Source organism: Drosophila sechellia, chromosome 2R (assembly GCF_004382195.2).
Source record: "Drosophila sechellia strain sech25 chromosome 2R, ASM438219v1, whole genome shotgun sequence".
Lineage (NCBI taxonomy): Eukaryota > Metazoa > Arthropoda > Insecta > Diptera > Drosophilidae > Drosophila > Drosophila sechellia.
Window position 1 is genome coordinate 16,956,535 of NC_045950.1, and position 27,425 is coordinate 16,983,959.

The following is a 27,425-nucleotide window of genomic DNA, read 5'->3' on the forward strand; positions in this document are numbered from 1 at the left end:
GCGTAAACGGACAAATTGAACCGAAGCCAAACGAGAGACTGAACGAACTGGACTGAAATGAAATACTCGAGCTCTGGGGAAAAACCACAACTCATGACAACAGGTAAGCTGCGAAATGCCGGCTAAATGTAAATGATAATGGTATTGGCCACGCTTAATGGCTGGCTGACTGCGTCTATTACCCGGCTGACAATCAAGTGTCGGAAGTGGGATGTGGCGGAGTGGGATGCGGCCTTCCAGGGCATCCACCTCCAATGGCCAATGCAATGTTTTTAGAAAATTATTCAGCCAACGATACAAACTTGTCTCGTAATTATAACATTTAAGGCTAATAAGTAGCCACTGCAGATACATGATTTGCTAAAAATGTACAGCTGAATTTGGAGAGTAACTACTTATGGTATGAAGAGCTATACAACTAAAGTTTAAAATAAAACTAAATAATCATTTTTAATGGTTTAATATGAACTATACATGATTATAATTTAACATCCTTTGATTATGATTTACATCCTAAGATTTATTGTTGTATAACATAAGAATAGTTGAAAAGATCTATGCTCTATAATAGCTAAGAGCTTGTTAAGCTAGCTTTCTTCTTTCAGGTTACAGTAGTATTTCTTAAATCAAAGCACTCAAGTAAAATGCCAACTCATTACTTGACTTGTAATAACATATTAAGGATAATTGTGTGCCCAACACATTCCTAAACCTCAACTGCTTTTAAGTTCACTTCCTTGACAAATGACGCTTGCCGCAATCAGCTTGCAAATTTGTAACAATAGCAGGATATTAACAAAATCCACTTATGTATCCGTTTTAGGTTTCACGTTCCTTGGGAAAACGCGTAGAGCGAGAAGGAAATGCCGATGCACAGAGAGAGAGATAGAGAGAGAGAGGGATAGAGAGCCACACACTTTGTGGCCTAAGCCCAAAATGGTTTTCCGATGCAATTGTGGTCGAAAATTCTGTGGCACCAAAGTCATATTTTTTTGGGGCGCAAAAGCGCAAGGACTCCGTTCAGCATTTCCCTTCGAGGACATCTGGGCGTAGGGCAGTAAGTGTAGTTATTTTATTTTATTACGTTGCCGACAAACAAGCCGCTTGGCAGGAGTCGGGGCATTCCAAATACCCATTGTTGTACTCTGGATTCCGGATCGCCTGGATTCGGTTTCGGAAGTCCATGTCCTGTGCCGTGCCGTGCCGGAGCGCAACGGACAGCCACCCCGCGAGTCCTGCGCACTCTCTCGCGCTCTCGCAGTGCTCTCTCGAGCTGACTCCGCCCCCTTGGTTCGCACACTCACACAGGAGCAGTGTGTATATATAGGTGCGGTGAGCTCAACCGGTTTCCAATTCGATTTGGAAACTCGAGTCGTCAGCGGGCCACAGTCGCTGCCTTCGAGTTTATTGCCAACTCTGCCTTGGCCCGGTGCGCAACGGTTTCGGTAGTTGGTAGTGCATAGTTGGTATTGTCGGAGCTAAACTTTTCCCGCTTGTGACTGAAAGATGCTTGACATTTAGCCAGAAAATTCTGACAGCGATTTAAATACAATTTGTGTGACTGTGTAGAGTGTGTGTGGTGGTGCCTCAACTGTAATCAATCATATCATTGCCGATTTAAGTACTCTTGCCCCTCGCAATCGAATGGATATCAAAGCCTCGACGCCACCTGCCCTCGAAGTGGCTCCTGGCCAGCCCGGATCGCCAGCCGGAAAACCGGTAGCGATCTCCGCCGCCATGTCCGGTCCAGGTGGAGTGGCCAACTCGTCCTCCACCGCGGCGGCCAACAATACCGCCGCCACATTCCAGCACATCTTCGAGCAGCTGGTGCAGCAGGGCGGCGGGAACCACAAGCTGCCGCAAAAGCAGCTGGAGCAATTGCGTCACCTGCTCGGCAACGTGAGGGACGCCAAGAATCTGCAGATGATCGTGGAGAAGTTCAAGAACCTGGAGCAGTTCCACGAGCACTATGACGCCCATCTGGCCAACAACAACACTGTGATCTCAACGGAAGGTGAGCTGCACTTCCGACGGCAAATTTCGAGGGTCTCTTTATAGAAAATAGGGATCTATTTGGAATAAAAACAAGTTCTATTCAAAATTTTAGAATTCAGAATAAATTAATTTTGATTTAATGACCAATTAGGCTAAATAACAAACTTCTCGGACAATTGACAAAAATCAGAAATATATGATATATATCATATATAATTAATCTCGAATCACGGCAATTTATGGTCGAAAACTTGACCACTTAGCAAACATATTAAGCTTCGTTAGTTAAAATTCTGTTGTTAATTTTTTCACGTGTGGCCTTAGCCGGAAAAGCCTTGCAATTGTTTGATTACAGATTTAATTAACACAAATTGCTGGCGGACACGGAAATTCCGGACTGATCGCCAAATGGCTGAATGGCTGAGTGTGTGCGTGTTCACAGCAATGTTTTTTAGTGCATTAACATGCACAGCGGAAAATTTGAGAGAAAATTATAAGCTAATTGCAAGACGAGGCAATTAAGTCGCTTTAAATCCCGGCGCACTTTGCACCGCTTTCACTCGCCATTTGGCACAGTTTGTTTTAATTTCGTTAAAAATGCATAAAGCCATCAGGCAACATGTTGCCTACTTTCCAGCATGCCGTCGTGACAACTGGCCATTTTATGCGGACGATGGGCTCGCGAGGGGGGTTGTGAGGTGGGGGGTTGGGGTGGCTCGCGGTTGCAATTACAGCTTTTAGCTCGTTAAAATCGCAAATAAAGTTGTGTGTATGCGGACTGGACTAAATTTTAATACTTTCGAAATTGCTGACAAATTTGCATAGGGTCGCGCAGCACCACTGTCGTGCGCCTAATTGACTTTGGCAAACTGTTGGCAAACAGGCTTTTAACTCGGCTCTCTTTTCTCCCCCGTTCTTTTTTCCCCCTTTTTGTATCCCGCAGATAGCAACGACTTGGTTAAGGATAATGCCAGGAAGTACGGATCTGGTGGACAGACGCTAACGCCCCGCCACACAATCGATGCCATTCTGGGCCTGAAGAATCGCAATGGCGCGGCGAATGGCAGTGGCAGGAATCCGGAAACGGTCAGCGATGGTAAGTCATAACGCGACATTATTTGGCCATTAGCCGTGATCAGTGGGCCCTGTCAGGGAAAATGGCAAATCGATTTCAATTACCCGCTCGCAGCCCGTGGAATCAACAAACACAATCGCAAAATTGTATTAGCCTTGGCAGGGGGTGGTGCCATTGGGTGGTTTTTTCTGTGGTTTCGGGTGGCTTGGGTGGGTGGTGGCGTTGGGACTTGCACTTTGGCAACGCCTCGAGATGCACGACAGCTGATAAGCAATCAGTCAGCGGTAATCGCTGGCGAAGAAAACGAAACGAGAACCTAAAAAAAAAGAAAAACGCACGCCAAAACGGAAGTCATATTTAGATGGGATTAGAAGCCCCATCGCTTTTGGCCAATTTAAACTTATATTAGTGGCGCGCGGAGTGAGCACTTTTGAAGGCTTTTTAACTGGATTATAGTGGCGATTTGCGGTGCCAGCTGGCGACGACTCCCCACATCGAGGTGGGTGCCAAAAATAGTCTTCTGCACGTCATTTATAATTCATTTCTGCTTCTGTTTTGATTGCCGGCAAGCGATTGTCGCTCTCGCGTCTCGACCACGCCCACCGCCCAACGCCCATGCCACCAAATTGGCAGCAAGTTGCGAAAAAAGGGTGGGCACTGGTATTGCCGCGATTATGGTTATGGCCATAACACCACCGCCTTGAGTCCTTGGATCATCCCAGCGACTAGGTGAGAAATTAGGGAGTAGCTTTTGCTACTTTTGTCCTTTTGAAGCATAGTTTCTAAGAGGATAGAGTTTTTGAAAATCAATCGTTATCAAGATATCACAATACATGTATTTTCCCATTCTTCAATTGATAAAAGCAATTAGTAATTATTCGATTGCTCACTTATCAGCTTTCAACTGGCCAACAGAAAGCCAAAACAATTAGCAGTAGGTATCTTTGCAATTAATTCAATTAAGTGGTTTCATAAACGCTCAAAACAGACAACTCCCATCGATGGTAAAGGGTCTAAAGCGAATGGACAGCCAAAAACAACAAGGTGATGAACAAATTGACAACAACAACGAGTGCAAATCAAAATGGCGCCGAGCGACCACAACAAGAGCACAGGTTAAATGGCCGCAAATTAATTAGAAACAGGCTAATTAACTGTGGGTGGACAAATCGCGGGGGTGGCAGTTTGGAAAGGGGCTCAGCTCAAGCGTTTCGCATTTAAGCCATAATTAAACTGGCGGCCAGACACAAGCCGTCAAAAAGCATTTAATCTGACAGCTGGCGGCAACGGTGGCGTCCCATAAACCAGAAAGAGACAGCTACAGTGTGGCAGACAGAGCTGGAGAGAGATAGAGAGAGAGAGAGGGCGAGATGTAAAATTGAGATGTAAACAATCATTAAAAGCGCAGGAGGCACAAGTGCATTTGGCCAAGAAGCGAACAAACTGACTATGCAGCAGCGTTAAAATCTAGATTGGCTAAGAGAATAAGCGAAAGAGTGGGCCATATGTGATTAGAAAGAGACGGGCGACGAACGAGCTCGAGCTCTGAAGCAATCGAAGTGATCCCCTTCACGATCCATCTACACGAGATCTGTTAAGCAGTTGACGCGGCATTAAATTGAGCATTAAGGCGTCTTAATGATTTTAATGCGTGTCTGCGTCGGCGTCGTCTTATTAGCCGCTTTTGTGGCTTCTACCACTTTTTATTGAAGCCCCCCTGGCGCATACCGCACTTCCACTTCCAACAAGCACTTGTGATTGACAGTTTTGTTTATGGCTTGTTTCGCTTTTTGATATGAGTCCGATATCTCGCATCTCATCTGGCTGCAAAGATCTTCCGGCGAACAAGAAACCAGCCGAAATGTGCATTTCCTTTCGGCCCCTACCTGTTCTGGCCATGACTTTTAGAAAACGCGCTGCGGCTAATAACATATCAATTAGGCCGCCTAATGGCCAAGTATTGGCCCAACAATGGGAATCTGTCAAATCATCATTAGGATTAGACACCGGGAAGGGGGCCACAGAAGTAGTGAAGCGATTAACGTCAATTTGGATGGATTCGTCGGAAACACAAGCCAAATTAGAGCAAAACGACGAGAAGAGTGTACATTCTAATCGTGGAATAGCATCTCACTAAACGCTACTTTCTCGACAACTTGCTAGCATTACAATTCTGAATTGCTAGAAGTCATAATCAAATTTCATTGCGCTAACGACCGACAAATTTTAAGGCGCCAACTCGAAATCATTTCCTAATTGATGTGTCGATCAATCCATCGAAATTGAGTGAATGGGCTAAGAAGCTGGTTCATTCACCATTAGAATTGTAGGATGTTAACTGGATTGTGAATGGGTTTTGTGATATATGGGCAGATTATTATATATTACTATTCAGGGATTAAGGTGTGCTATTATATAGATATTCGCAGGACATAAATCATGTTCCTCTAGCCCAATTGATTTCTTTTCTGTCATATTACTTCTTGATTTATGCCACCTTTTAAGCAATTTCCCATGACATACGAGCTTATCCATCACATCATTCACACTTTGGGAAATTGCTTAGGAAAGACCCCAGAACAACTTTTGTTTTAACCTTTTTATTTCGCTGCTCACGCAATTAACTCACGCACTCCGTGTGGCAACTCGGCGGTGGATTTTTTATCGTAATTTTTTGTGTGGATTGATGTGAATGGTGGATGAAGGGAGAGGGGATCGGCTACTGTCCATCGCCTCATGTGGCTGCCGCATTCAAATCTTTTGTGCTACTTCATTTGCAGAGAGGCTTTCAAAAGCGATTTTCGTCGTTAATTTCATTAGCACCACAGTGGCTCAAAATAAAATGCATGCTGGGCGTGTAAATTTCGATTGATTGGTGAAAACGCTCGCAGAGGTTAATTCGGGGCATTTACAATCTACGTTTGGCTGCTGTTTAAAGTTAATTAGCCAAAATACTGACCCAATTAATCGAACTGTGGCGAATCGAAACGATGTGGCGCATAATTACATTAGGCAATCGACTAAACGAAATGGGCTGCCTTGCAGTGGACTAACATCGAAAAGCAATTATCCAAAAGACTATCAAATAATTACAGATACTCGTACTCTCGAGCAGCAACTTCCCAGTCTGACTGCGTAATTGGTTTTGTTTCCAATTGGCCCGCCCCGAAAGCCAATTTAACCATAGAAATTGAATTCGGTTACACAAAATCCCAGCCAAAGAACTGAAACCAAAACCCCAGATAATAGAAAGCCTGGTCCCGGCGCTTCGAAAACTAATGACTTCCTTGCATGTCACGTGATATGAACAAGCGCTAGTTGGAACGCCCATTAGGGACCAATGCCGCCTCATCTGGAACTCCTCCTCGGCTTTCTGGGAATTTTTATTGCCTCACATTGTAAATACCTGGCGTCTAATTGAAAGCCGTTTATTAGTGGGTGGGCAGGTGGCCAACAGGTTTTGACCCGACGCAGGTCGAAGGCTTCCACTTCGCGCCACCCCCTGTTCAGCGGGCAAATTAACTAACACGTTGTTATTAGCCGGGTTGTTCAAGGCTTTTAGCCAGCGAGTTGGCAAACAGCTTTATGACTTACCTTCCCGCCCCATTGAGCATACTAATTAAAATCTAATCAGGTGCCTGAATGCGTGGGCGAATGGGAAAAGCAAGCTCCAACCCCATTGCCTTGTATTAGCCATTGATCACGCTCAATTAATTGCACATAAAATAATGGTTGCTATTCCAGGATGCCCTTGTAACGTAGCTATTGTTACTCCTCACCATATATTCTTTATTTGAACAACTGTAACCTTTTCTCTCGTTTTAGGCTCCGTTGATCCCTCCCTGGGTGACGAGGACGCCACTGATCTGCGCTGCGGCATGACCCTGACGCAGTTGCGCAGCATGGACAATCACATGGCCAGCATGCTGCAGCAGCACGCGAAGAACGGAGCAGCCCTGCCCTACGGTCCACCAACTCCGCCGGGGGGTCAGCAGCCCCAGGTGCCGAATGCCACGCCCCTACACCATGGACAGCAGATGGGCGGCCAGGCGGGACATGGTCATCCTACGCATCATGGGCATGCTCCCTTCGGCTATCATAATGCTTTTGGCTTTGGCCAGGCCGGTCATGGGTATGGGCACCATGAGGAGGCGGCGGGCAATTACCTCAATTCGATGCACCAGATGGTCGAGGCCAATCAATTGCAGACCGGAGCCAATGGGGCCAATGCTCCGCCCGCTCCGCTGCCGCCCAGTTCCTTTGGCAGTAATCAGCAGCATTTGGCCGCCTTGGCGGCTCAGGCGCAGGAGCAGCAGAATCAGCACGGCAAATACGCCAAGTCATCGCCCACTGGAGCGGGTCCTCCTCCACCGCCGGGTTCCTACTTTATGGAATCCCAGACGGCGCCTGTCGCCCCGTCGCAGATCAACTACGACGAGCGTTCAATGTCCTCGGCTAGCGATTTGGAGGAGGACGACGATGATGCGGCAAAGTTGCAGCTCGATGTGACCTCGCCTCCCACTCCGGCGCCACGTGGTCCGCTGGCCGCCAAGCGCAAGTCCGCCGGCGTCTTCTGTGATGATAATGAGCCAAAATTAGCCAACGGTCAGTTGCCAGGCGGCAATTACGGCATTCGGCCGCGCAGCATGGAGGAGGTGCATCATCAGCAGCAATCGCATCACCAGCAACAGCAGCAGCAGCAGCAGCAGCAACTGCAACAGCAGCAGGGCTTTCAGCACGACTTTCGCAACAGTGGCAATGGGAATCCCAATGGCAACAGCAACTCCGGCGATCATGGCGAGCGTTTGAACGCGGATAGCGACAGCTTGGTCAACGGCAGCTGCGCCTCCAGCGAGGATCTCAACCAGACCAACAGCAGCGAGCAGGGCGAGAAGATCACCTCCGGCAGCGACGACGAGGGTGAGTAGAAAGTCTATCCTTTAATGTTCTTTCTATAAAAGAAAGAATAATGCTGATTACTTATAAGTTTGGTCACCGATCAATGTGTTTTATTGATAGCAAACAATGTTCAATGAACTTCTAACGAATTTTCTGAACATTTCTGTATTGGCAGGCCAAGATGACAACTGCGCCAAGAAGAAACACCGTCGCAATCGGACCACCTTCACCACCTACCAGCTCCATGAACTGGAGCGGGCCTTCGAGAAGTCCCACTACCCCGATGTCTATTCCCGCGAGGAGCTGGCCATGAAGGTGAACCTGCCCGAGGTCCGCGTCCAGGTGAGTCACCTCCTCCAGTACCCCCTGTATCACCATTATCTCCCGTATCTCTTGTGTCTGGAAGTGATTTACACCCGAGCCTCGGCTAATTGGGAAATCAACGTGTCTGCAGCTGGAGTAACCGCCAGCCAGGCTCCGGAAATTAAACAATTTCCGCTTGCTATTTATTTTAACGAAATTAAGTTGTGCCCGCTCTTAATCAACCCCTTGCATCTAAAATTCTAGTGAATGCAAGGTGCTAGATGTACATACATGGAATAGTTGGCAGGGATTTATGGCCGGAGATCCTTAATGAGAGGAGAACTGCATATTTGCATTATTTAACTGACTCGTAACGATCCTTATCCTTAAAATTCCAAAGTATAAAGGGTTTGTATAGTCACTATGGTGTTTCTTATTTACGATGAACTGAAATTAGTTGAATGTGGTCGCACACATTTACATATTCGAATTAAACTGGTTTATTTAACCATAACTCTTCTAGGCATTCATTAATGTTTTTTTTTGCGGTTTGATTTCCCCCTCAAGAGCAATAATAATTGTCAAACTTTGCGCATAACTCGACTCCGAGTGCATGAAACAATTTATGTCTCAATAGGAAAATGACAGCGCCGAAAGAGTTCTCAACTTGGTCGGTGGCCCATTCAATGGGTTTCCTTTTCTTCATCGGACAGAATTATGCATTTTATGCGACTATGCGCTTTTATGCTCCTTTATGGGACTGCGACTTTGGGCCACCAGCCGCCAGTGTGGCAATGTAGCAATGTGGCTATGTGGCAATGTGGCGATATGGCGGGATGCCATGTCTGGCAGCCATTCGTTTCGGGTGGCAAATTGTGACGTGAACGGGCAGGGCGCCTCGTAAATTCCATTCACAGCGGTGTAGCATAAAAAAACGCTTAAGCAGCAACAACTATCGATGGGTGGCAGTGGGTGTTGCACGTATAAAACATTTAAGATAGATATTTCAATCCACATTTATGCATAGTTAATCAAGCAAACAGTCTAGATCATATTCCCTAACTAAATTTAGCTTGAACAAATTCTTGTCAAACTTCTGCCACATAGCTTGTTTATCAAGTAGCTCCCTATATCTTTCTGTGTAGTCTCCGATAGAGGAAAACTGACTTGAGCTCGAGCCTGAGGCTGCTGCAAGCTCTAGAGTGGACCAGGCATAGTTGGCATAGTTTTCCAACCGCAAAAGTGGGTGTGAGGCGGGGAGGGAGAGGTGGAGGAAACACCCCACCCCGGTAAATGCAAAGGACATATCAAATTTCACGATTTCGTTTCGTTTCCTCAGCCGACAAATCATTTTTATTGACTAAACATTATCGTGCCCACAGCCAGAGTTGGCGACACTGTCGTCGGCGTCTCCAACACAACACAGGACATAAATAAATAAACAAATACCGAAAATGCCGTATGTATTTATGGGTGTAGCTATAGCCCCGGCTATATAGCCACCGCACAAACGAAATACAAAGGTAATGAAGCGAAATCGCATAAAAATTTCTCCTCCTCAGTCTTCTGAGCCTTCTGGCCCTCATGTGTCACTTTGTCAAATTGACACGAATTCAAATTATGCCAGCAGGAACCGAAACGAGCTATGGCCATAGAATAGTATAGTCGTCCTCCAACCCTTTGACTCGCTTTTTCGATTTAGTGGGCTGCATTGGCCCACCCCATCTACCCCATCCATCCATCCTGATCCTGTGTGTTTGTAATCGTATTTGCGGTTAGTTTGCATGAAGTTCTAGTTATCGTTTTTACTCCTTTGCTACCAATTTTTTCCTACTTTTTTCGAGTTTTTTTTTTGTTTTTGCTCGTTGACTGGGCCTGGGAAATTGCTTGGCGTGCAACTCGTTGAAGGTGGAAATTTGTTTTGATTAAGTTTGCTGGCACAAACACACACTCGGTATAGGCTGGCCAAAAAAAGAAGGCAGGGAAAGGAAATGTAACCAAAGTTTACTGAGTTGTTTCTTTGCAAACCCAGTCAGCCATCCACCAAATAGAATTTCTCGTTTAGATGAGTTCATTTCAGGGTTTTGCATTGGTCGCCCACTTTTCGTCGGTTTCTTTTTGGTTCGCTTGCTGTCATTGCATTGTAATAGATTTGTTAAATGTTTGTTTAAAAAGTTTGATTGGATTTTGCATTTTGTGTATGGCAATGGAATGAATTTCTCTGTGGCTTGTTTGATTGTTGTTTAAATGGCAATATACGTTGACAGACGAGTTGCCCAACTATGCAAGTTCAATTGAAATTGTGTCATTTTGCGGTCTGCCCACAGTCGAAAGAAAACTAAACCAGGCTAAAGACGGCAGCCGCATCCATTTAAACAAGGGTTTGAGTGGCCTAAGCTCGGGGATTATCGCTGATGGTAACCAAAACAAAACGCGTTAAGCCGGCAAATTAAACGGCAGATTAACGGCCAACAAAAAAAAAAAAACATCAGAGCTAGACGATCATTAACACTTGCCGTGGAAATGTATCGCCACTTCCCCCAAAAAGGACGGACACAAAAACCCTGAGAGCAACAACATATGTCCTGGGAGATGACAATTACTTTTGTTTGGATTACTCACTGACAGGACTGAGTGCGGCTTTTTTCGTCCTTCGCGAGGGTTGTCTGGCGCCCAGTCAAGGGTTAAAGCCGCCAGTCGACTCAATCATACGCCGCATTAAACCGTGGGCCAAAAGAGTTTAATTAAAACTTAATTTGCCATGCCCGAGCGCAGAGAATCGAATACAGATGGGATTGGATGTACGGAGAAAGAAGTTGCTTTCCATACGAGAAAATTTGGGAAAGTATTTCCAATGCATGTCTTTACTTAGTTAGTATGATAAACATGGGTATTTTCATGTGCAACGAGCACCTTTATTGCGTTTATTAGCAGAAAAATAAACAAATATAGATAGGTCGGAGGCAAAAGTTTGTGTCAATTATTTTGCATAGTCAAGTGATTAAATATCGTAAACCTGTCAAAATATCCTGCGCCAAAGGTAAATAATAATCCTGTGTAATAGTTTATTTATCTGCATATATTGCTCATACGACATGTGTGACGTGACACAGACAGCCCCAAGCGCTGTTTATATCCGTGTCTATCTATCTGGTTTGTGAGTATGTGGATGTGCATAAACAGCAAACAAATAAAAATGTCATTTCACTAACAAATAAAATAGATTTTTATTGCATTCCACTTGGCCTGCGTCTTTGCCACCGCCTTCGAAGGGATTTGGATTTGCCCCCTCGACATTCCCACATTTTTATGCTCATTTCGCTGTGCGCTCCGTTCTGGTTTCTGCTTCGATTATTTTTTATTGAATATTTACTTCAACTTTGGCATTCGTTCGCTTGCATGACCGTTTTATCGACAACTACCCACCCACAACGCTGTCGTTTTCGTTTTCACATGCCATAATAATAATGCATATTAGCTTCATTTGTTTAGACCCGCTCCGTGCCTCCAGCGCCATGAAATCCTATACAAATCTAATAATGAAAACGATCGCTTGCCCGTCCGACTGACTGCCAAACAATCTCGTTCATCGCCATCATTCGGCAACTTGAATGTCCTGTGCGGGTCATCAAATCGTTGGAATGAATAAAGCCATTGAATGCTTAAGTAGGCTGGTCCCACTGGGTGTTGGAAATGCGAGGAGAAAAGGCTTTTCAAACTTATTTAACTTATTGTCATGCGGAGGTCCCTGCAGGACCTCTGAAGTCTCGATGGGCTGTTTTTGGGGAGTGGCCGGCCCTTTTAAAACCATTTATTAGGCACTTGTCCGTTCGGCTGTCCGTTCGGTCAGTGTGGCCAGAGCAGTTAATTTTTTCGTTTGAAGCACTCCCAACGATATAATTAAATGGCGATGAAATATGCATAGAACTCAAGCCGCAGCTGTGGACTAGAAGCGGGTGGAGAAGGATAGTAGGGTGGGTGTGGGCAGAGCAATTAACACATTATGCCACCTTGGCAAAACAATAATAAAAAGCGAACGGAGAAGGGGTGAGCGAGAGCTAGGGAAACAAAACCACCGCAAGGGTAAATAAATGTCAGGTCACAAAGGGCAGTCGAGGATAGGGGGTGGCTGTACCGTTCGGAACTCGGGCTTATAATATATTTAGGCGGGGTCTGTGCTAAGCCTTACACATCTGCCGTTTATTAAAATGTATTTTGATCAACTGTCAACAGTAAAACAAAGCGCCGTACTTGAACGAAACTTTCAGGCACTTGACATGAGACGGCCAATTTGGGCAACAAACAGTCGGGTTAAGGGTATACAATATGCTTTAAAAGCGAATTCAACTGACTTCGTACTTTGATTATGTAAATTCAGTCCATCTATTATCCTTATAAACGCAACTCACGATCTCATCTCTAATGTGCCACAGAATCCGGGTTAATTGCGACTCAATTCTAATTGAAGATAGATAGAACTAAGCCGCAGAAGAAGAGACGGCGAGGCGAGAGGCAACTCTCTACAGAAGTTTGCCGCTTTCAATTAACCCTCATTAGAAGCTCTCTTTTTACGGGCAAGGAGAAGAAAGCCTTCTGCGATCGAGAAACGCCCACGCAGAATCCGTGTCGCAATTAATTAAACTTGAAAGCCGAAGCGCAGATAGCAGGAGCTTCAGATAAATGTGGAGCACGGGGAGGTGGATGGAAAAGATGACGACGCAGTTGCCGTGCGGCTCAAAGGAATTTCCGATGTTGGAGGCAGTCTGCGGCCGGAGATGCCGAAGGATCTGGCAAGGAGCACAATGTCGGCATCGTTTGTGTTTGTTTGCGATGGCATCCAATTTCATTCTTTTATGCAACTTATTGAGTTTGCTCTGCGCCGCTCCACCTCTCCTCTTCTCGCCACTCCAATTTGTGTCCTTAAGGTCCTGGTCGGGCTCGGCCCGGCTCTGATGTCCCGATTTTCTGCTGTTCTGATGTCCTTGCCCGGCCAAAGGGTGTTGTTGTCTCCAGTTTGAGAGCCCGAGGCAGAGTTTAAAGGCAGCCTACGCCGCGTCCGCCTCCCAGGCGCATCCTTGTCAGCGCTTAAGCCACGAAACGTGTCCTTGTGCGCGCTATTTGCCTTTCCAGGACTTGGGCTATGATTGCGCTTTTCAGCGCACCACCCACCTGATGGCTAAAGCGAATCGAACGTGTAGTTGGAGTTCCGCCACGTGCGGGGGATTTGTTTTAGTTTTGGACCCGGCTGTCTCAAATTCACCGTGGCCTGTCAACACATTTTAATATAAATGCATAAATCAAACGGAATGAAATTATAAATCATACACATGACCCCCGGCTTCACCCTCCATCGAGGTGGTTGCAACCGCCGAACACACAACTCACTTGACATCAAGGATTGCCTCGCCCTCAAGGTTGTCACTCCATTTGTTTGGCTTAGAGCGGAATAAAATATATAAACCAATGTAATCAAGCGAAGACAATTACAATTACAATGAAATTATTTCACATTTTGTCGGTCCTTTTTTTTAATGGTAAATTGCTTTTGCCCAAATATCCTTGCATCTCTGAGAAAACAGCCAGCAGAGCAGCTGTTAATACGACCCTAAACTGCTCGAGTGTCAAGTGGAAAAGTGGAAAGTGGAAAAGGGGGAGGGGAGAGGAGTGGATGGGTAGGTGGTTTGTTTGGAGAGGCCATCACACCCCTCGGCGATGGGAACATTATGAATATTATTCAATTTGTACGCCTAAATGCTTTGTAATGAGTTGCACATCTGTTCGCTTCAGCGAGTGTTTTATACATTTTTTTGCCTCTCGGAGTCAAAAGGCAACAGGATAAAGGATAAAATCCAAAGTGCGGGTGCTTTCGAGTATTAAGTTTTTATTGCATTACAGCCCCGTCCTCTGTCCTCTGTCAGATGTCAAGGATGCACTCAATCCGGTTCACAGTTTCGAGCGCGATTCAATTATGACTTTGATTTCGGATTGTGTAATCTGTAATCTGGTTCGGGGATTGATGAACCTTGTATCCCCTACACCAACTTCGCATCCAAAACATTTGGATGCCTCTCGGCTGTCAGTTTAAATGAGCATTGGGCTTAAGTTGTCAAATTAGCGGGCAACAATACAATTTCAATTTCGATCCACAGTCAATCAAAATAATGCCCAGGCCAGAAAATAAAGGTAGAAGAAGGTGGGGAAGGGGAACTGGTGTACTGGCATGCATGCGATACGTAAAATTGACTTAATCAGCTTTATATAAATGCTTATTTTGACAATAACGCTGCGTTGAGCCCCCACATGTATGTACGCTAATTATGTGGGGCCCAAGCGGCTTATTATAATTTCAGACATCAAGTTTATAGGGCGAAAAAAACACAAAAATCAAGCAAAAGCAACTCCTTTGCACTCCGAATTCCGTTTTCGAGTCGCTTTTCCGCTTTTAATTAATTCCCGCTGCCTGCTAATTGGTTTTATGCGTTTCCCAAACGAATTCCTCCCGCCGACTGCATAAATCACAAAACACTTAAACAATTTTCCGAGCTCTGGCCTCGGCGGCTCGTTCACGTTGATTACGTGCTAATTAATCACCTAAACAAATTTCGCTTCGGCTGGCAGGTGGAATAACTATAATAACGATATTATTATTTTCGAGAGCACGCAAATTATAATTAAGTTATCAGGGGACAAACTTTTGATACGACAGCGCCCGAAAACTAAAGCGCGCTCCACTGAGCAAAAATCTTGGTTCATTGTGGTTTTCTCATACGGATTTCTGATTTTTAGTTAGATACCAACAGCAGCTACAGAAAACAATTGATTTTTAAGCTTTGATTGACACTTAAGAATTGATAAATGGACTAGGTTTCACTCAAGGGTTGTATCCTTTTGTACAGATTTCCTTTTTGCAGTGCACCTTAATCTACGAGTATGTGTGTGCCCCAAAAATTATTCAAATTGAGCGTGGCAACTGCTTAGAACCGGTCTGAAACTGATGGGCGGACTTTCCCTCGGGGCCCGCGAATGTTGCAAATTAAAAGTGCGTCAACAGAAATTTGTATCCCTGTGCCCGTGTCCTGCGTCCTGTGCCTGGGAAGTGGCAAGGACTTGGACTAAGCCACCCCGAAAGGAGCCTGCCTGGTATTTGTCGTCCTTTGTAGCCGATTTAACTGCTTATTAACTGTGCGTGCGGCCGTTTCTTACGCTCGGAATGCTGCCCGGCATGTCAGCGAGTAAATAAATAGCTAATTAAATACAGGGTGCCACGTGGCGCCGAGCAAACACGCCCCGGCAAACAATCCTCCCCTGCTCCTGCTCCTGCTTCTGATCTGTTTCCCTTTCTCATTCTCATTCCCCTGCACCCTGGGCAAAGTCAGTTTGGGAGTGGAACAATTGAAATGCCAGGGAAACCCGAGTCCTGATCGAGTGGGTGTCGGATTGGCGCTTTCCTCGACTTTTCTCATGGCGAAATTCGAGGCGGAGTCGCCGGCCGAGTCTGCGGCTGTCACAAAAATCAAGATTTGTCGCGTGTTTGGCCTTCGATTACAGGGCGCGCGACGGAAAAGTAAGACTGCAATTAGCCAAGTTGAGGGGAAAGTGTGAAAAGCTGAAAGTGTATGGATTACGGTTTGCTTCACTGCCTACAAAACGTGCATGGTGATTTTTAGTATATATAGCTCATATTTCAGTAGGCAGAAGTAGATCTTCGACTTAATTTTTTATTATGTACCATAAATTTCTCCATAACCCGGCTTTTTCAAACGGCGGCACCGAGTGTAAATCAATACGCTTGTCGGCTCCCAAGCTAATTAAAACATCTTGCGGATTGTGGCCGTCGTCAAAGCTTTTGTCTTTTGCTCTAATGTGTCCTGCCATCGCACAAAGCGAAACCGAAACAGGATGCTCGAGCTTCGGCTTCTTGGGCAGACGGAGTTCGATTGCGAGGGGTCCTGGGCCGGAACTAAAAGCCAACAATGGCATAAAAAACATTTCATAAACTAGCAGGGCAAGGACTCCACGCTGCGGCATTGTCCCTCCGAATTCGGGCTGAAAATTATGACAGGCCGCTGAAAGAATTGAATCGGACGGTCGGCTGAATGCTTCGTGTCTGTCGCTGTCTGGAACCGGGACAGCCCTATAATTAGGCACCCCCTGGCAGGATTCGAGGATTTTTTAATTGAATTAAAGCTTGCGCGAGGAGCGGCCAGAGTTCCCATGCAATTCGCATTCGGGGTTATTACCTTAGGCGCCGCTATCAATATCCTTGAACGCAACGGGTTGTCCTGCCACGAATGCCTCGTATGCCACGACTTTCGAACCATTGCCCCTGGGGTCGCCTCTCTAATTGCAGAACAAGCTGGGGCAAAATTATTTTGCTGCCATGCAATTAGTTTGCCTACGAGAACGAGCTCAAACAAAGTGCATTCGATGGCATCGAGTTTTCAATCAATTTGATTGAATTGCATGACAAACTGGCGGCACTGGGATAATTATAGTCCTGTTGACGGCATAATATGCTTATGGCATACGTTGGCACTGAGTTGTAAGTAGATCGCACCAACTGATACCCAGTGCCCCCCATGGGGAGAGATAAAAGTTTTCGCTCTCCCCAAATGAACCTTTAACCAGCTTGTTTCTGGGAAAATCAGCAGAAATTGATTTAGCTTGTTCCTTTTTTAACAGATTTACTTGGTGTACAGAAAAAGCTAAAAAGAATTTAAGGAAAAATGTTTAATATAATCTGGTTTTTAGCTATCTATAAACTATAAACTCGAATTTTGGCATGTCGTCAATCTAAAAACCCCCAATCCAGAGAATGGTTTTCGCAGATAATTTATCTCAGTATCCTTCGCCACACTGCGGCACAGCCTACCAAAAACGGAAGTATGAATATTCCAACAACAAGTCCTTTCTGTGTAATATCAAGTCGAACTGCAACAATTGAACCACCCCCCTCCTAGCCACCCAACCCCCTGCGCCGCCCAGCCCCCTCGTTCTCTACAAGTTGCAAACAGTTTTATTAAGCTGCTGAAGCTCTTGTGTGTTAAAAGTCAATTTTCCAATTTGCAAACTGTCAGAAACATTCGAAAAGCAATTTCTGCCACACAGCGAGTGAAAGAGAGGGCTGCATTTGGCCAACAGCGAGAAAGAGAATGCGAGAGAGAGAGGGAGAGAGAGAGCGCACATTGCGTATACGCCTGGTATGCTGTGTGAGTTACTTCAACATCTATGTGTGGGGCTTTTGCCCATTTTTGTTTCTTTCTTTTTTCCCTTTTTGGGTGGAACGACACTTTGCGGCACAAGTTTTCCAATAAAACGGCAAAACTTTGCTGCGAACAAAATTAAAGAAGACGACAAGGAAAATGGTAGAATGACATTGCCAGAGGAAGAGCAAGATGATGATGTTAAAAGGGGAGGGTGGGAGTGTAGGGTGGTGCTTTGGGTTTTGGGTGGTCGCAAATTGTTTGCTGCCAATGTGAAGTTTATGAAAAAGATTAAAGTTGAAAAGTGGTTGCCTGATGGCTGCGTTGGCAGGGGGGAGGGGGTGGTAGGTGGGCAGGGGGCGTTCTTGTGGTGAGTCGCGTGCTCCACATGAATGCCAAATTGCTGCAGGCCTGCTCGATAGGTGGATGGGTGGGTTGACTGGGTGGTGGTTGGGTGCTTTTGAGGACACAACCGTCTAAATGTAGCAAAATTGAAAATGGCTGAAAATGGGGATGCCTGCGAGTGTGTGTGTGTGTGCCCGCCTGTTTGTATTTGTGTCTATGGGGTGGAAAATTGAGTTTGGTCCATGTCATGGCAAAGAGGGGGCAGGGGGCTGTGGGTGGTGGTTCAGCATCAACGGCCAAAGATGAAAGCAGACAATTTTGCCAGCTTTCGGGTGGCTGAGCGTGGTGACGTCTAAAGGTCATTATGATGTTTGTGGGCGTGCCACCACCCGCCAGCTGACTGCGAGGAGAAAGCTTTCTCCTGCCTGTCTCCATCTCGCTTGCTCGTTTTGAGGCTTGTATGGGGGATTTTCATTATGGCGCGCCATGAATGGAAATTACAAAATTGATTTTGATGATTTAATTAAAATGAAGAAGCACAAACTCAAATTATAACAGCCAGCAAGAGGCCCTCTCTTTCTTTCAGCCTACAGTCCTCTCTTTCCCTCCCCGAGTGAGTGTACTTGTGTGTGTTCGCTTGAGTGTGGGGAGTTGAATGTGGCCTAAAGCTGCTAACTTTAATTTATTTTCCTCGTACAGATTTGAGGGACAGGAAATTAGACTTTCTAAATGGGATTTCAATTTACTTGAGTAGGGAATGGAAATGTTGGCGGGGAGTGTGGGGGGAGGGGAATGGGGATGATGAGGAGGGAAAGCGGAGCCAACGGCATTAGCCATTTTGTTATTGTTGCCTGTCTGCACTGCTAATTGATATCCGACAGATATTCAAAGATAATCAAGGCACAACTCTAATTGGAACGGATTTGATTGGCTTTTGATTAGCATGAAATGAGTTTTCGATAGTTACAAATAAAACAGTGGTTTATAAGACGGGAAAACAGTTTTAAAATATTTCTAAAATATTGTCTGAATAATATTAAGCCAAAGTATTGTTTCAACATTCAAACAGAAAAGTCCAGTGATTTTTATTCAATTTTGAAAAATTTACCTGCTTAGATTGAATTCTTTAACATAATGCAATTCCAGACGCCTACATCAAATTCCCTAGATAACTTGGCTTTAATTTCGTTTTAAATTATTCACCTCTTGCTGCGTAGTGTATTTTTAATTAAGCCATTTCAAATTGCATTTTCCGACTGGCAAATTTGTTTTGCAAATCACTTTCGGGGCAACGAAAATAATTTTACGCGCCATTATCCTTAATTAAATAGCCGCAAAGCGACTGAAACCCGAGCGCACAAGCAGCACATGCATACAAACATATACACCTATAGATGCTTGTTTATGTCCTTGTGGCAGGAGCAGCAACCAAAAACAGCAACGACTACGACAACAACAACATTATTTCATGGTAATGAAATTTTCATCAGAAATAATTTCTTATTAATTTGCGCAAATTGCATTTAATTACTTTGAGCGTGGCAGGAGCAGAAAATGGGCGCAGGATGAGCCGAAAGGGGGGGGGGGTGGAGTGGTAATAACCAGCCAGGGGCAATGGAAACTTTCCCTAGATGGCTTTTATCGACCTCTCTCTCACACACACGCACTCTTACCTGTTCATGCTTTCTCTTTTCGGCTCTGCCACTAATTAGACAGCCACACTAATACACACTCATTGTTGCGATAATTCTAATTAGAGCCAAGGCAACTAATTGAATTTTATTTTAATTCCTTCGCTACTTTGCTTGTGTGCGTGTGTTTGTGGGTGCTGCTCAGCCATTTTGTTTGGTCGCTTTTATGGCTGTGTGGGTGTGTATGAGTGGATATATCCCTGCTGGCATCTCTGCGTGTGTATGTGTGTGTGTGTGTGCTTTCATTAACAATTTTGTGTTGGCCGCCATTTTGCTTTTTGTCTTGTGAGACTCGCTCTCTCTTTTTTGAGCTGCAGCTCTCCTTGCGGAGCTCTTTCGCTTCTGCTTTTCATTTCCGTTTTCTAATTACTAGGTATTCTCTGCCACGAAATGAAAATATCTTAACGCTGAACGCTCGTCTAACTTAGCGCGTTTCTTGTGAAGCGTTTAATTTAATTGCTCCAGCCAGCAACCCAATTAGCTAATCCATTCCATTCCTTTTATTTTCCAGGTGTGGTTCCAGAATCGTCGCGCCAAGTGGCGTCGCCAGGAGAAATCGGAGAGTCTTCGCCTGGGCCTGACCCACTTCACCCAGCTGCCACATCGCCTGGGATGCGGTGCATCCGGACTGCCCGTGGATCCCTGGCTATCGCCGCCGCTGCTGAGTGCACTGCCAGGTAGGAATCTTCACATGATCTGCTCTGCTTAATTGCTTACATGTACAGAACCCAAAGATAAACCTGCTCATATTTCATTACATACTCCATACTTAGTTATTAAATGGCCTTCCAATTTTTCTACCCGCAGGCTTTCTCTCGCATCCGCAAACCGTGTACCCAAGCTATCTGACGCCGCCGCTGAGCCTGGCGCCAGGAAATCTGACCATGAGCAGCCTGGCGGCCATGGGCCACCACCACGCCCATAATGGGCCGCCGCCCCCGCACGTGGGACACGGAGGACATGGTCAGCCGCAGCCACCGCCACCGCCGCCGCCCCACGGAGTGCCCCACCCACATGGCAGCCACCATGTGGTACCCCTTTCTCACCTCTCGCCGCACCTGTCACGCATGTCGCCGCATGCGACGTCCTTAGGCTCGCCCCACCACGGAGTGACCCCCCTTGGCACGCCGCTGCACAGCAGTCTGCCGCCCAGTTCGACAGCCACCACCGTGGCCGTCTCATCCTCGCAGTCGTCCTCCTCCTCCGCCTCGCTGGAGTGCAGCGGTCCGGATGTCTGCATGTCGCCGCAGAACCTTAGCATTGGCAATGCCGATTCCAATGGCGATGGACGCGACCTGAGCAGCGACCTGGATGCCGGCAGCACCAGCAGCAATCCCGGCAGCAGTCTGGACAAGTGCGCGGCCAGCGCCAACATAGAGCTGCTTGATGTGGGTCGGGATAGTCCACCACCTCCGCCCACTCCGACTGGCAAGGGTTCGAGCACGCCGCCGACGGACATGCGGAGCAACTCGATCGCCACGCTGAGGATCAAGGCCAAGGAGCACCTGGACAACCTGAACAAGGGAATGGTATCCATTGTCTAGCCCCAGTCGGTTCCTAGCTAAGTGCGCCTCCAATCGAAAACAGTTCCCAATCCCTCGTATCGTCTTTTAGGTGTGTTCTAAGTTTAGTGAATTTCGTGTTGTCAGTACTTATTTCTGAGGCAGTTTCTCAGATGGTAAACTCAACGTGTGCAAAGTGTATTTGTAAAATTTTAATTAATTCAATGAAAAACGGCTGACGAAGAAGTCTATTCCTAATGCATATTAGCACAAAATAAATATGACAAGTTTTAGCTCAAGATATGCGTGTTTTTCTTGGTGGCATGGGGATAATTTATGACGCAGGATATTCATATAATCTTATTGAAACATTGTGATTTTAAACATAAAGAATAAACTTTTTCCCATTTACAAATAAAATACAAAGGTAACGTTCTTATTTTAGGATTTCTTTATTTTCGGGGGTGTTCAATTAGCAGGGGAGCTAATCAGCGAGGTAATCAGTCATCAATAATACAACTTTTTGGGCCAATTATGAATGCTTATCGGCCGCACTAATCGCCTATGCAAGGCTATTTAATGAGTTGATTAATAAGAAAATCGTGAGACATTGAGCAGAAAATGCTGACAAGCAGCAATTAAATGCAATTAAAAAGGACTAAATGCACAGCAAACAAAGGACTCACTTGGGAATGGGCCTCCTGGTTTCAGGTGCAGTAGCAGCAGTTGAATCTAATAAAGTAACGAATAAAATTATAATTGATTAACGCCGCGGGCAATTAAAATGCAAGCATGTTGCCCACACCAGGGGGTAGCAATAAGAGTATGTGTTTTCAGGACTTGCAGCTACTTGCATGAACTACTGGCTCCATGAAATGAAAAGCATATCCCACATGAGCGTCACAATTTGCTCAAAGGACCTCGGCGCAATGATAATTGCCCGCAATTACATCAGGGCGCTTATCACACGCACAACATCTAGCCGGAAAATCTCACCCAATATGCATATGAAGTGCACAACATGGGAATAAAACACTGCGCTTGCGGGAAATTGTCGAGGGAAATGGAATTGGTGGCCACTTAGCAGTGGGTGAGCGTTTAGGGACAGAAACAGCTTTATGACAATCGGCGATACAAGGTTTTTCAGTTGGGTACAAGCATGTCATGCCATTAAATAGAAATGAATTTACAAATATCCAATTCAATTAAAAACTTTCCCCAGCTAACGGAAAAGTCCTCACTAATACAGTATATAAATAATAACTATCCAAAATTCTTGATATCTAATGAATTATGTTTATATTTATAAGATTATTCTAACTCATAATTCTTTTTTATTTTTTAAAATAGAACATATCATCTGCACGGTTTATCCGAAAAAAAAAAAATTTTAATTAAAAATTTTTAACTTATGTGGTAATTTTAGTACACATTACAAAGATGTTTGCCTTATCGATATACTTAGTACATTTCGTTTAAAATCGGTTCACGTCCTGGCTTGCACAGAGCGCCACCTAGCCAACCAATTGTAGCACTAAAAGCGGTGGTGTGCGTCTCCGCTACAGATCTAAAAACCTATGTCTTACAAATTAAAAGAACGTATTTAAATATAACTTGTGTTATATTCGAGTATGTAAATAAATTTGCAAATAATAAACTTAGGTTGAAATTGTTCTTAAATTTTCCAAATGAGCTAACAATTTTGACTATTATACATTTGACCATTGATGAGCGGCATCACTTGGAAAATTCCTTGAAATGAAATCAGCCGAAAAGGTGGCGCCGCACAACCTAGCAAGGTCAATCACCCAAACATTCTAAACTATAAGGTCCTTGTGAAAGTATTAATACTTAAATGTTTGATGGGAATAATATTTTAGATAGTTGAGATAACTCATCTGACACATCGTAATCGACTGCATCCGGGGCATTGCACTTCCACTTGCACATGCACTGCAGCGCATAACTAATATACATTTATAGATCACTCACTGATTGAGTGATAGCCACATTGAGAGATAGTCGTGCACTTTCCGAGGGGAAGAAATGCGAAAGATAGAGATCGGAAGACGAATGAATCATCTAGATGGGCGAGGAAATTCCGAAAATACCCCAATGATGGGGCGAGTAGGTGCCAAGTACGCGCCATATATGGAATAAATGCCAGACGGGGAATCACATGTGTGCCTCGCTCCTCAAGAATGGGACTTTATGGGTGGAGGAGGTGCCCACGAAGTGCTGGGGCGGTGACGAACCAAAAATACATGCATTACAAATGAAATAAAACTGTGATGCACGCCAAGTGCAAGACAAAGTCCAATCGAATTGAACTTGAATATACTCGTAGAGTGCATGTACAAACTGGCACTCTGCTCGTGACGACTGAAGAAGTCGAATTAAAATTCCAACATGATTTGCCCAAGGGTTCGCTGCTGTTTTTGGAGCAGACCAGCGACAAGTGTTCCATTCTATAAATAGGATTTGTCAAAAACCACCGAGTCCAAGTCCGAGAGGATACTACATACATATGTACATAGCTAGCTGATCATCATGATGGGGCTGCTAATGAAGATGCTTTCCCAATGGCCATGAGTGGTCCGAGCGGAAGCTGAATGGCCATGGGGCAGCACATAGATCCGTCTTCCAATTTTTTGTATCTTTATTGTACTTTAATTAAAAGAACACATCTCACACAAATATATGTTCGATCCGCCTTGAGATATATCGCATATTGACGACATACAGCTGATCGCGCCCGTTTGGTCGATGATGAAAGCGTTGGCGCTATTTTGCTTGTTCCTCTTTTCCATCCTCTAGTTTTCTACATCTTTTTTTTTGTTCAATATATACGTATATTTGTGTTTTTCCTATGCGCTTGCTGCTTCTATTTCGTGTATATATAAAATAACAACGTTAAAAATAAGTCCGTCCAAACGAAATGAAACCAGTGGCCAGAACCGAAATTATTGAGCAACATTTTCCCCCGATTATGATTGTTGTTGTTGCACGGAGTGTGTGCCAGTGTGTGTGTGTGCCGATTTCACTGTGATGGTGTGCTGCAAACCGAACAGAAATCAGTTTCTCACTTCTAGAGCACACCATAAATGTCCGCGTCACTTTTGGTTGTTGTTACTCTCCTCGCTCACATAGCCAGTCTATTTGGGTGAACCCAAGGCAACAGAAACATCCTAAGGTCAACTGGGAAATATCCTTAAGCAGTCCTTATACTTAGTTCTATACTTTAGTTTAATATCATTAAGATATATGAGCTACGCTTTATAGACCGATTTTGCATAGATAATCGACCCATTATCAGAACTTTTGGTATACAGCTTGTTTTGGTCCACCCCAATCTACTTGAGACTTTCGAATGGCGAACATATATGCGGATTGCCGTCGAATCCGCCTTATCTTGGCCACCACGCTCCGTTCTTGAATATTTCTGTTCGCCCTGGAGGCGTACAGTGCGGCAGACAGAGACTAGGCAGATATATAACAACCGACCTATAGAATCGAGAAACAATACTCGATGGAGCGCATATCCGAAAGTATTTCGGTCTGGCCAGTGGACAGAGATATATATGCGGATTTCGCACAGAATATTTGGGTCTGCCATATACGAATTGCCACTTGTCTGACCGCCGATGATGATTGCAGCAGGCAGCACGTGAATGACTAAATATTAAGTTATGGGCTGGGTTGGTATGGGGAAAATGTTTGGGCTGAAATACGATAGGATTTGCCCGATGTATGTTGCCCATGGAAAATTCCATCTCCAGGCGATCTCCAGCTCCCCATGTGTGTATCCATTGTGGGCACCTAAAAATAAACCTCGCCTGCACTCCCCGAACCCTAACAAATGGGAAATCTTTGCTTTTCCCCATTAACACAAATTAATGCATTCCAGAAATCACAATCTAAATCGAAATGGTGTGTTTATATGCGTTCGCCTGACCCGATTTCAAACCATTGAAATGAGCCCGGGGCTGGAGGAACAGCCAAGTGGCAGATGAGTTTGTGGCAGCTGGACAGTGGTCAATACTGGAGCTGCTAATGCGCTAAACAAATCACCGGCCATCATCGATTGTGTTGATTAGGCCTATTAAGGGATTGTGGCTAACCCTTTCCCATTCAGGATACGAACCCCTTTCGCATTCCCCTCTCCCTGTGTTTGTGTGCGCCTGCGAAAATCAAATAAATGCCGAAATGCATGTGGCAAACTAATTTGAAATTAATTCACACAGAAATCAAGGGAAATATTCAGCCACTCCCGCAATTGCCCAGCCACTTTGATCAACTCTGTCAATTGCCAAATTGGCAACTTAATAAAAATTCCATCGAAATTCATGAGAATCCCAAGCATTTTTAGCCAGCCACCCAAAATGAGGGTGGTGGTCCCTGGTCCTCGGGCGACTTTTCCCAGCCGCACAGTCAACCAGCAGTATATCCTTTATCCTCCGTAGCCATTTGGCCCCTTGTTACCTTGGCTTTGGGCGAATCCCCCTTTCATCCTCGTCGTTGTCGTCGTCTGTGTGCATTCCGCTTGAGCTGTCAAATGCGCATCGCGACTGTATCACTCCCGAATCCGAATCGGAATCCCAATCCCAGTCGCAAGCCGAGTTCCCAATCCTCATTCTGCGTCGTGGTGGCCACTTTTTGTCACCCATCCTTTGCCGGCTCAATTGCAATTTGTTTTCGTTGATTCCCAGCCTTCGACCTCAGCCCGCTGTTTGTTTAGGATGGGTGTGGGGTTTGTGGATGTGGATGTGGCTGTGGATGTCCTGGTTGGGGTGCTACATTTTCGGCATTTGATAATTCACAAATGAATCCCTTTAGTGTCGGGAATTGGCGCACGTGCGCTAAAACAACAAGGTGAAATCGCTGCCAGGATACGTGATCATTATTAAAATTCCTTGGACCAGCCACTACTGGTGACATCCGGCCCTCCTATTTATCCATCGCTCCAGCGACTGCACATCTCGCTTGGCTTTATTAAATTTTGATTTAGCCATTTATATAATCTATTTGCAATTGGCTTTATTTTCGTTACTCCAACGACCAACGACCAACTTTGGCTTTGCCATTTGACTGCCGATGCCTTGAGGGTCCTTCGGTGGGTTGGTGCGGTGGTTGCCACATAGTGATTTACTTTTCACATACTTTTAATTAACTCCGCATTAACAGTCGAGCTGTTTCACGCGATTAAAATAAAAAAGGTCGTCGGTGATGGTGATTAAATTCATTTCTTTAACCTCTGATACGAGGACTCTTTTGATGAGAAACTTTTCGTTTTTACCCTCATTTTTTAAATCAGTCGAAAACCTAAACAGGGAATTATTTCACAGTCGCTGCGGAAAATATGTATCAATAAAAAAAATAAATCAATTAGGTCGATTGCTGATTTTTACTAAAAAGAAAAATTTTAAATGATAAGCCCTCTGGTGTCATTTAGATTTTGATTAAAGACATTTTTTTACAAAACGTGGGACTTAAAATTTTTAAGATTAAAAATGAAAACATGCTAAGTAGAATTCAAACCAATTATAATTTAAGCTGATCTTATTTAAGCCTAAGAAATATTTAAGACTTAAATATATTTTTCGGAATAAGAAAAAATTTTCTAAAAGTAATTATAAAATTAAAAATGAAAATTTATATAAAAAGTTACTAGTGATAAAGTTTTTACAAAATTTAAAAGTATAAAAAATACACATTTGTTGTAGGTATATCACTAAAAATGATTATTTTTATACCTTTAATGTACAATACCTGTTAAGAAGCAATATTTATAAATTTCTAATAAGTATTATAGTAATCAATAAAGCGGCAATCATAAAATGATAACATGCCCTACTTGTCTCTCTGGCAACTCTGGAGGAATACCTTGCTTGTTGTCATTTGTTCTATATTTAGAACCGTCTAAAATTAGTTCGAAAATAATCCTATTCGAACTAGACCGATTCTTTTGATAGATTAATTTTGGCAATTTAGGTTAAGGGATTAGTCATTCTTTTCGGGAAGCTGGAACTCAACCTTATTGGTGTTATGTATCCAAAGATACATATATGTACGTGCGAAAATACACGTTTAATAGTGAAAAGCATGGGAATAAATATGTATGGGGCCCCCCCCAAATCTAATTTAGCGACATCCATTTGTTTTTCCATGTAGTATGGCAACCGAACCGCGCCACATATACCTCTATATCCAAGTATTTGAATACAGCGAGAATTGGGTAAAATGTGCGGAGGAGAGTGAGGAGGATCCACAGCAACGATTGGCCTCACCGGATTGTGCCATAAAACGTAAACATGCCCCACTTAGTTGCAGCCCAAAAATAGACTGCACGGAACCCAATTTAAATGGGTACCCTGCAAAGCCGGCATGTAACGGTTAAGCTATACCTTCTTAG

General features: G+C 44.6%; 1 protein-coding gene across 1 annotated transcript; it reads left to right on the forward strand.

Moving 5' to 3' along the window:
• Positions 1-1,347: 1,347 nt before the first annotated feature.
• On the forward strand, positions 1,348-21,312 carry LOC6615267 (retinal homeobox protein Rx). Its single transcript, XM_002039636.2, has 6 exons — positions 1,348-2,014; positions 2,939-3,091; positions 6,896-7,990; positions 8,145-8,311; positions 20,023-20,188; positions 20,319-21,312. The coding sequence occupies exons 1-6, from the start codon at positions 1,645-1,647 to the stop codon at positions 21,053-21,055; spliced, it is 2,688 nt and encodes an 895-aa protein (XP_002039672.1). The 5' UTR covers positions 1,348-1,644; the 3' UTR covers positions 21,056-21,312.
• The last annotated feature ends 6,113 nt before the right edge of the window (positions 21,313-27,425 follow it).

Bases quoted from the DNA above. Each gene is read 5' to 3' on its own strand.
- LOC6615267 (XM_002039636.2), top strand. From the start codon at position 1,645: ATGGATATCAAAGCCTCGACGCCACCTGCCCTCGAAGTGGCTCCTGGC. The intron at 3,092-6,895 runs GTAAGTCATAAC...CTCTCGTTTTAG, and splicing joins TCCGGAAACGGTCAGCGATG to GCTCCGTTGATCCCTCCCTG. The intron at 8,312-20,022 runs GTGAGTCACCTC...TTTATTTTCCAG, and splicing joins TGCCCGAGGTCCGCGTCCAG to GTGTGGTTCCAGAATCGTCG.